The sequence below is a fragment of the Aedes albopictus genome, unplaced genomic scaffold (genome assembly GCF_035046485.1).
Source record: "Aedes albopictus strain Foshan unplaced genomic scaffold, AalbF5 HiC_scaffold_234, whole genome shotgun sequence".
NCBI lineage: Eukaryota > Metazoa > Arthropoda > Insecta > Diptera > Culicidae > Aedes > Aedes albopictus.
In genome coordinates this window covers 39,387-50,000 of record NW_026917018.1, presented here as the reverse complement: position 1 = coordinate 50,000, position 10,614 = coordinate 39,387, and the positions used below count along the sequence as shown (strand labels likewise).

The following is a 10,614-nucleotide window of genomic DNA, read 5'->3' as shown; positions in this document are numbered from 1 at the left end:
ACCACACCTTGCTCATCCAAGAAAGGCGACAGCTTGTAGAGCTTGCTGGTTTTTTCGAGTCGTTGACGTTGGTTTGATGGCAGAGATTGATTAGTTTGCATAGTGGCGACCTCGTCTGCAAAAGCTTCCAATTGTGCCAACCTCAGGATTGTGTGTTCCGCGCGCTGAAGTTCTTCCCTGGTAAGAAAGAGCTGAACCTCCTTAGCTTCCGCATCGTCTGGATCTCCATTCGTCTTCCGCTTCAGTTGATCGACGAATCTGTGGACATACGCAACTGCACGTAGACAACGTTCCCATTTTGAGAAACGACAGAACTGTATCAACGGATCATGTATGATTTCTTTGTGAATGTGCATCGGCCGAAGCTCCTCCGCAGTTGGGCTAGATAGCTTCTTCTGTTGGGGCCACATGTTGGAAGAATCGTAGAGGAAATGTGGCCCACTGAACCAGCGATGACTATTGTCGATTCGAAGCCCATCTTTCCACTTAGTGGCGTCATCTGCCACATTTTCACGGGAGGGAACGTACTGCCATTCGGTGACCTTCGTGGAATCCAGAATTTCTGAAACTCGACACGCTACAAATTGACGATATTTTCGTTGATCGGATTGTAGCCAGGACAGAACAGTGGTTGAGTCACTCCAGAAGAACCGTTGCTTGATGGGTAGAGTATGATTCTCCGCTACGGACTTCGCTAATCTGCTTCCAAGTAGTGCTGCCTGCAGTTCTAGACGGGGAATGGACAAGGGCTTCAATGGAGCTACTTTAGTTTTTGAAGAAACCAGGATGCACCGAACTTGCGACTGATCCACAATCCGAAAATAAGCGGCTGCTACGTACGCCTCCTCGCTGGCGTCGACAAACAGGTGTAGCTGCAGAGTGTTGAAGCTATCCGGAAGATATCCTGGGAAGTAGCATCTCGGTATTCTTACGGCATTGAGTTGGTACAAAAGCTGGATCCATCGACGCCATTCACTGAACAGTTCGTTGTTGATTTTTGAGTCCCATTCAATGTTTGCTCGCCACACATTTTGAATGAGTATTTTTCCGTGCACCACGACGAGAGACACCAGTCCAAGCGGATCAAAAATACTCATCACCAGGGTTGGTAACCATCTGTTTCGTCACCGACCAATGACGAAAAATTAAAAAAGTTCGTCAGCAAATAAAACTCCGTCACTTGCATCATCATCAGCGACCGACAAAGAAACCACGACGAGGATGAACCGAAAATAAAACAGGGAGCTATAGTTTTCGTCATTCTCTTTTGTCTCCTTTCGGAACGACGAAAAACGAACACGTTTTCGTCACATGGCATCTGATTGCAGACGAAAGGCGCACCAGTCAAGCTTTTATTGACGATTTAGCCGCGGTCTTTCGAGGATGTTGAAATATCTCTGATGGTATGATTGTTGTGTTGCCAATCTGAAGGTTTTTGGTTCGATTCCGAATGAAGGCATGTTTCATTTTTGCATTTTTTTTCTGATCAGCCATTCCCGTGAGGCTGATTATTCGATCGCCTGCCTTGTTCGGTGCAAGCCACTCAACGAAAATGCCAATAAAGAGAAACGGCAAAACTTTTTCGTCGCGATCAGCTAACTGACTGACGGTGTTTGAAGAAAAATATTCAAGAGCTGCTGACTCAGTGACGCTAACTTTTTATTACCCGTTGTCGTCAGTGATTATGCATCAGCTCCGATGACTATTAACAACCCTGCTCATCACCACCTGAAGGAGCTGCCTTTTTGTTGGTATTGTCGTCGCGGTTGAAACCCGAAGTTTCCCCTCACCCGACAATCGAATTTTCTCAAAATCCATACGTGAAATCTAACGTCGGACGTAGTGCGCTGGACAGCGGATCTGGCCCTCTTTCCAGCGCACTGTGCCCGACGTACGTCCGACACACGGTTTTGGAGAAAAATCTATTTTCGCGTGTCAAAAATTCCGATTTTCAACTGCACGAACAATATAACGTTCCCTCCGAGTAACGGCATTAACTCCTCCCGGAAGAGTCCGCTGAACGTAAATTCATCTGACTCGGGAGACCAACTCATTCCAAGAATGCGTTCGGACGTCGAGGAAGTGTGTGTCCTGAAGCTTTTTACTTGATCTTCTGCTGAGTCCCCGACCCGTGACAAAACTTCCTTAGAATTGGACATCCAGTTCCGTATGTGGAAACCAGCCTTGGCGTGCACCGTTTTCACCTGAAGTGCTAGATTTACGGCTTCATCGATAGTGTCCAGACTATCCAAATAGTCGTCCACATAGTGGTTATAAACAATAGCAGCAGCTGCCTCGGGGTACTCAGACTCGAAGTCCTTTGCGTTTCTGTTCTTTATGAACTGTGCTGCAGAGGGTGAACAAGTCACGCCGAACGTTGCAACATCCATTACGTATGTATCTGGTGCCTTCGACAGATCGCTTCGAAACAAGAATCGTTGCGCCTGTCGGTCCTCCGGTCTGATCTCGAACTGGTGGAACATCTCCCTTATATCTCCACTAATAGCGACTTGCCGTTGACGATATCGGGAGAGAACAGACGGAAGTGAAGTTAACAAATCAGGTCCGGCAAGCAGGGCGGAGTTGAGTGACTGTCCTCGAACTGTCGCCGCCGCATCCCAAACGATGCGTATTTTACCAGGCTTTTTGGGATTTACTACCACCCCTAAGGGGAGGTACCATACTCTTTTAGGATCCACGTTCAATATCTCTTCTTGGGACAATTTGTGCGCATATCCCTTCTCCTCATACTCGATTATCTGCTGCTTCAGGTTGTCGAACAGCTCCGGTTTCCGCAAGAGACGACGCTCCAAAGATTTCATCCGGTTCTCCGCCATGGGTTTGCTGTCTGGGAAGTCGATGTGGTCGTATTTCCAGAGGAGACCCGTTTGAAACCGTCCGGAAGACAAACGGGTAGTCGTATCTTCCAGCATCTTCCTCGAATGTACTTCATCGGAGCCTTCCAGTACAGGAACAACTGCAACGCCAACGTTCTCCGTCGAGAAAAAATCCTTCACCAGATCGTGCAGATCATCGTCAGAATTCCGAGCTTCGTGGTATAGATGAAAAAGACACTGTTCCGAAGGGGAACCCTGGCCAGAAATCGGACCATAAACCGTCCATCCCAATCTGGTTTTCGCTGCTGCCGGTTGTCCGATTCTACCTTCCCGAGTTTTGAGAGGAATTTTTAGATGCGTATTGTCCAAGCCAATTAGGATGGTTGGAACTGCGTTACTATATCCTTCAACAGGTAGACCACGGAGGTACGGGAACTGTTCGGATAGTTGACCGAATGGCAGGTTTTGACTGGGAAGACATAGTTTTTCCACGGTATGAGCCGCCTTCAGCACATGTCGTTTTTGCGCGCCACGTCCTGCTATTTCAAGACGAATCAGCTGTGAGTTTTCCTCTGTGCGTTCCACTTCACCGGTCCACTGTAGGCAGAGTGGATATGCTTCACCTGAAGCTCCCAGCTCACGAGCAATTCGTGCATCGATCAAAGTAGACGAAGAGCCTTCGTCCAAGAAGGCAAACGTGTGGACAAACTTTTCATTGTTGAACAACGTCACGGGTACGAAACGAAAGAGCGTGATTACTTTACTATCGTTGTGGACGTTGGCTGTCTCGGTTGCTGACGGATTCCTAGCTGGTGCTGTTAGTTGCGGCCGGCCTGGATGCAACAACTTGTGATGCCGTTCTGCACATCCCTCCAATCCACATGACGAAGCTTTACAGGGAAATTTTCCGTGTGCTATCAAGCACCGTCGACACAAACGATGCTCTTCTACACGCTTCCAACGGTCGCCCAAACTACAATTCTTGAAGTCTTCGCATTCGCGAACCTTGTGTCCTGGTTTTCCACAAATTGGGCATGGTTTTCCTGGGTACTGCTTTGTTTCGCGACTGCTGGATCGTTGACGTTCATCTACGAAATCCTGCGGGTTGTCAGAGGAATGAGCGTTCACGAACAGCTTTTCTTTTCCCTTCCTATTCTCTGAATTACCGTGAGGTACATCAGATGGTTGGAAAGGAGCAACATCGCTCGCAGCAATAACTAATTGAGCCATGTAGTCACCGAAGGTCCCAAGGTCGACCACCGGGCACTTTTGTTTGAAGAGAGCCCAGTCCAACTTGATGTTCGCCGGTAATTTTCCCACCAGCTCCTGCAATAGGGCTGGATTGGAAAAGTGGGCCTGCTGACCGGCTGCACGTAGATGCCCGCACAGATTCTGACAGGCGAGACCGAATGATATCAAGGATTCCAGCTTTTCCGGTTTTGGGGCTGGGGTTGCACGCACTTTTTGCAGTAGGGAATTGATTACCAAATCGGGACGTCCATAAAGCGTTTGTAGAGTCGTGAAGATCATGGGGACCGCTGATGGTTCCAGAAGCAGGCTTCTCACTGATTCAAGCGCGTTTCCTTTCAGACATCGTTGCAGACGCATCAAGTTCTCGCCGTGTGAAAATCCACAAAGTTGGGTTGTGTTCTGGAAGCAGCTCATGAACAACGGCCACTCGACAGGATCGCCCGAAAAGATCGGAAGTTCTTTGGGAACGATGTGTCTGGCGGCGAGTTGTTGAGCCGTCGGAGAACTAATCCACGGCTGAGACGCTGGTGCAGGTGTCAGGGTGTAGTCGAAAGGCGGGACCGTTGATGGTAGACTACTGTTTACAGCAATTGTGGACGCTATCGGCACTGGAGTACTTTGGACCGTATATACTTGGGGCACCGAAGGCATACTGGACGACGAAACGAGCGGATAATCAGCAAAAGGCACGGAGGGGGCTGTTGCGGGGCAGACATGGGGAGTGATCTTATGCAGCGGATTGAAGGCGAATATACCTTGACGAAAATGGGGGGGTTTGCATGGTTCGGTCACAGGGAAATTAGTGTGTTCAATGAATGACGTACGCTTTGGTATGTTGAATGTCACATGACTTTGCAATGGTCTTATATGGTTGGCAATATAATTAGAGCACGTTTGACTCACCGACATACTCGCTGCTGCTGTCTGCTGTCCACTGGGTGATGATTCGAGGCCGGACATCTGCACCGGCTGGTTACCGGTGGGCTCCAATGCTACCTGGGAGTGACCTCGAGTACCTGCTGAGCTTGACATCATGGCGCCAATCTCCTGCTGTTCCGGGCAAACGCCGGACGTGGAGTTTCGTTGGTTGTCGTTTCGCATTGATCCACTTGCTGATAACGTTCCACCGGGGGCACAGTTTGTCTTGGGTGGAATTAGCTGCACTCCGCTGAACTTCCGTTGAATTTCCTGAAGGTCCACCGCCTACTGTGCTTTGGGAAGCGGTTGAGGTACCTCGGGTAGGTCCCAAGTTAGGCTCCAGTCCAACGGATCCTGCGCTTGAACCTGCGGTGGTGCATTACCTACGTGAGGTTCCCCAATGGAACACGAAGATTGCCACCTCGTCGCATCTTGGCTAGGTGGCTGGCTTGGATTGTGTCCGAACGTGAGCTCAGCGGGCTGCCCTGACTTTGGTGTAGAAGCTGCAGCAACTGTCGTTGGCACTGATGGGCGAGGCTTGACGACTGTTCCTGTCCGTGACGATACACCAGCGGGGATTTCATCACACCCGATGCCGGACTCCGTTGTGACAGGTTTGTCCTGAAGCCACTGATGGACCTTTTCAATGCTCGACATTGAACGACGGCTGCTTGCCTGATCATCTTCGAGAAGCTCTGCGTGCATAAGGTCATACTTCTTTTTCAAATATTCCTTTTCACGCCGTAGGGGAACCAACATATTTTGGACACAGCAACGCGCCAATATTTTTTGGACACTTACGGCAAAAACAAATGGAAGTGTCCAAAATATATTGGCGTAACGCTGTGTCCAAAATACGTTAATTCCCCTAGTCTATCTTCAGCCGCTTTCTCCTGCAAGCGGTTTTCTTCCTCGAGGCGTTGAAGTTCTAACTGAACCCTGGCTCGAGCAGTAGAACTCGTTGATTTCCTCGAATTCGATCGAGGAGGCGGGGGAGCACGCCGCACACTGGGGCAGGATGCCATTATCGACAGACAAAACCTCTAGTGTTCTGGATATGCATCCTAGAGGTTTGGCGTCTTCTACAAAAAGGCTTGGGGTAATGTGGACCAAATTTTGGTAACTCGATATTTGATCTAGATAAGTTAGAACTGATCTAGATCAGTTCTATCTTTCTACAGAAGCCTCGTATCAAAAAAATTTCTTCGACAAAGTTGTTTGTTGTTATGTTTTTGACATATCTTCCGAAGATACTAATACTCCACAACTTACGTAGATGGCGCTATCTGATATTTAATCAAAAGTACTCCAAAAAAATAATGTTGACCATTTCTCTATGTGTTGATGTTTTATTAATCATGATTTGCATCGAATGTTCAAATATACATACTAATGGTTCTGGCTGATAAAAATTTTGAACATTTTTTAACTATTTTTTCATAAGTTTTCATCAAAATAGTTGAAAAAGTATGTTCTATAAATTTATGAATAACTCATGAAGCAGCAGGTCCTGGCATGTGGTATTTTGTTCATGACTAGTCGAGAACCTGTATTATATCGTAAATAGCAAACAAAAGTGGGGTAATGCTTATTTTGTTATTTGCACACTATTCAAATAATGCATGTTTTTTAAGATGATTTTAATACTATTCCTTAGCCAAAAATCTCTAGAATAATTATTACACTAGTTTACAGCATTTCTGAACTCGGTAAGCTGATGATCATTTTTGGTGTAGAATCATGCCCTGAGTTCGAAAACGTGAAGGAAAAAAATACAGTAGAGCGGTAATTTTTTCGACTTTCCATACAAGGTTGATGATTTGAAATCGATTTTTGTTCTATTTTTAAGCAAAGTCGCTCACTTCACACATCTCATTCTTCGTAATCAATGCTCCGATTGAGCTGATTTTTTTACTGTTACTCGCCTACATATGATGTGTCAAATAAACGTTAAGGAAGAATTTGTAAATTGTTTGTTTTTTCTTATTGAAATAAATACATTTCTTCATATATTTTTGGAAATTGCTAAAATTTAAGGAGATCGTCCCAAAAATTCGCCAATATTTTGAATTTTATCAATCTGACGCAAAACCTACATTCAGATGATCGCATGGTATTGTATTTAGCTTTTAATTTATCTAAAAATATTTGAAATTGATTGAACAATGCACAAGATATTTAAATTTTAGTAAATTCCATTTTTACATGATTACTGCAAGATGACATCACAACGCTGTGAACTGATAGTTTGGCGAGCTGTTTACATAGACTTAGTCTGTGGTGGAGATCCGGCGAAACTGTTTTTCGGTAGAATCTCAGTGAAATGTGATTTTGACGACTGATGTTGTGCTAGTAAAGTTGACTATAAACGATATTTGAATATCACAATGATTCCGGAACGGATAACATGAATTTATTTTCTCGTCGCTCCAGATATTAACACCTTGTAAACAGCTCGCTGAACAAAGTGAGGTTAGATCAGGTGCTTGCAGTACCCTACCATGGCGAATGTTCATAATATGTGAACTGCAGAAATGTTATGGCGGGAAACATAACAATGTATTGGCTCATAGAGTATGCTTCTAACAAAAACATGTAGCTATATATACAATCCATATATATTTATTTTGTATATGTATGGTAATATCCCTTCTTAGCTATCAACTAAGTATTATAATTTAGAAAACAAGGCTTTTATAGAAACAATGGATAGAAAATACATGTTAATAAAAAAATCATGCATTATTTGAATAGTGTGCAAATAACAAAATAAGCATTACCCCACTTTCGTTTGCTATTTACGATATAATACAGGTTCTCGACTAGTCATGAACAAAATACCACATGCCAGGACCTGCTGCTTCATGAGTTATTCATAAATTTATAGAACATACTTTTTCAACTACTTTGATGAAAACTTATGAAAAAATAGTTGAAAAATGTTCAAAATTTTTATCAGCCAGAACCATTAGTATGTATATTTGAACATTCGATGCAAATCATGATTAATAAAACATCAACACATAGAGAAATGATATAACGAATATAACGAATAAATTGGAACCTTACAAATGCATATTTTATTTTCCGTATCGGGCCCCACGTCTGGGAACTAAGATACGAAAAACAAAATGAAACATTACAAATGCACAAAACACAAACATGCAACACATAACATAAATTGTGCCCAAACATATTAATTCAATTACTTACATTTTCAGTCCCTTTTTAGTTTAATCCCGTCCAACAAATTCTATCTTCTAAATACTGCTTCTACTAACAAACTAACTGTGCTATGCTCAACGTGTGCTCCCTGTCGTGTGGTGTCTGACTGAATACTGACTGCATGTCCCTGAACAATCGCTCATCGTTGTATATTGTTAAATGTTCGTTCTCGCATCGGTTGAGTGCCGGGGGAAACTAGGGTACTATAGCTCCGTCCTGAACACCGTGTATGTGACCCGCATTCATCGGTGGTCCTTTGAATCATCACTATATCAATCATACTAAGTTCAAACATAAAATAACCTGTGCGTTAAACGTTGCCTAGAGGTTTGTACAATTGATCCATAAAGTAAAAAGTATCAATAATATTTTCAGTTTGCAGTTTTAGCCGAAGCACGGTATTTGGAACACAAAAGGAACCATGCCCTAATACCGTGTATTGGTACTTTGCACTCACCTTTTGAAAATATTTTTAATTTTTTGTTTTTGTGAATATGTGCCAACTTTATTACGCCTAACTTAAGAAGTTTTAATATGCTAATGATTGAACTAGTTACTCAGTTAAAAAAATAATACACTTAGTAGAATATTTGAGTTTTTTGTCAAATACACGGTATTACACACTTAAAATAAATTACCGTATTCAGCTGTTCTATTTACGGTAAAAGTTCAGATTACCGAATGTTCAGCAACATGTTACCAAAGTTCTTCAAAAAATTACCGAAAGTTCGGTAAACTCTACTGAATCATCGGTAATGTTTACCGAACGTTCGATAAAAATTAGCCGAATTTCGGTAAAACTGTGCTGAACTTCGGTAATCCGAACTTTTACCGAAAATAGAACAGCCGAACAAGTGACTTTAAAATAAGTGTGTAGGAGGCACACGGTATTAGGGCATGGCACGGTAACTTTTCGTAGGGTAGAAGCTTCAGTTTTGGCCATAGTGCGGTATTCAGCCTGTTACTATTGTGAACAGTTTGTAGTATTGACGAAATTTAGGTGATCTCTGAGCTGTAGATACAAGGCCAAGTCCCCCTGGTAAGGTGCCAAACTGGTAAGCCTGGGTCATTGTTTATTGTTAAATGTCTGAAGTCAGAACAACAGAATTTTTATTAGTAGATTCTAATGTAATATAATGATTGAAGCTGTGAAAACCATACATTTTGATTAAAAACTAGAAGAAAAAATAGTTTTCCTTTAAAAATCAGCTCGCATATATTTATTTTGGCCAGGGTGCTCCTAATTTGGCAACTCCCATAAGAAATACACGTGATTGGCCAAAATAGAAACCAAATAGAATATGGCCAAAACTGCGGCAAGGCTTCTATTTTGGCCAGTGCCACTTTTAATACAAAAATCAAGTATGAGCTTGATTTCTGCATTTTTCGAAACCTTTCATTTAACACATTGGTAGTTTTCATTGGATTATTGGTTATTTTTATAAAAATGATTTCCCTGTGTAGACTGGCCAAAGCCGGTGCCCGCATCCTATATCTTTAGCACTGGTTAGGAAATTTTGATTGCGAAAACATTTATTGGCCGTTTTTTTTATCCTATCCCATTCTATGTTGTATTTTTAAGATAGGCTTTTTTGATCCTTTGTATGGCGCCGTCAGCTATATACGAACAGCGTCCAAATATATGTAGAAATTAGATTTTTTTCAATTTTTGCCGCTAGGTGGCATTGTAAGTAGTCAACTTAAAACTTATTTGGTATTCTTGTAGGTAAATTTATGCCAAACAATTTTGTAGAAGACCGCATCCGAAGTCTGTGAAAAAAATCTCTCGCTCATATTTGACGTTTGCCCACTATCGCCATCTACTCAGTTTGATTGCGAATCACAGCGTAACTGTCATTCGGTGATTATGCTTTTGAAACAATGATTTAAATCGCACTTTGTTCCAAGTGATACGTTTGTTGGTCTGGTTATAACCCATGCAAAGTGAGGTGAAACATAGGGATTTCAACATATATATTTACAAGCACAGGAAAAGCAACAATAATGCTTTTCACAGGCGTCGGATCACTTTACGGTCTTTGTTAAAGTTATTTGGCATAAAGCTAACTACAGAAATACCAAAAATGATTATAATTGAACACTTACAGCGCCTCCTAGCGGAAAAAAAATCTAAAACTTTCTGCACACATTTGGCTAAGTTGTCCCCCCAAGAACCCAATTGGGTTGTTTAGTGAATAAAATATTGCTATTTTCTATGGCCTAATCGAAAGAGCTCATTTTTCTGAGTATAACGTGATTTTATTGTTTTGCAATTCCTTTGCTTTGACGGTTAAATAAACAAAACATCGATAAAGTGACAGTTCGCCTCGAATATAAAAAATCCCCATACAAACTTTAAATGCATTTTAAAAATAGTTCCCGG

General features: G+C 42.7%; 1 protein-coding gene across 1 annotated transcript; it reads right to left on the bottom strand.

The window, feature by feature from the left end:
• Positions 1-7: 7 nt before the first annotated feature.
• Positions 8-5,189, bottom strand: LOC134284513 (uncharacterized; the record flags this gene model as incomplete). Its single annotated transcript, XM_062843461.1, has 3 exons — positions 5,000-5,189; positions 1,966-4,786; positions 8-1,116 (listed from the first exon to the last, which is right to left on the bottom strand). Coding segments are annotated over exons 1-3 (4,120 nt in total), but the record flags the coding sequence as incomplete, so codon positions are not given.
• Positions 5,190-10,614: the final 5,425 nt, after the last annotated feature.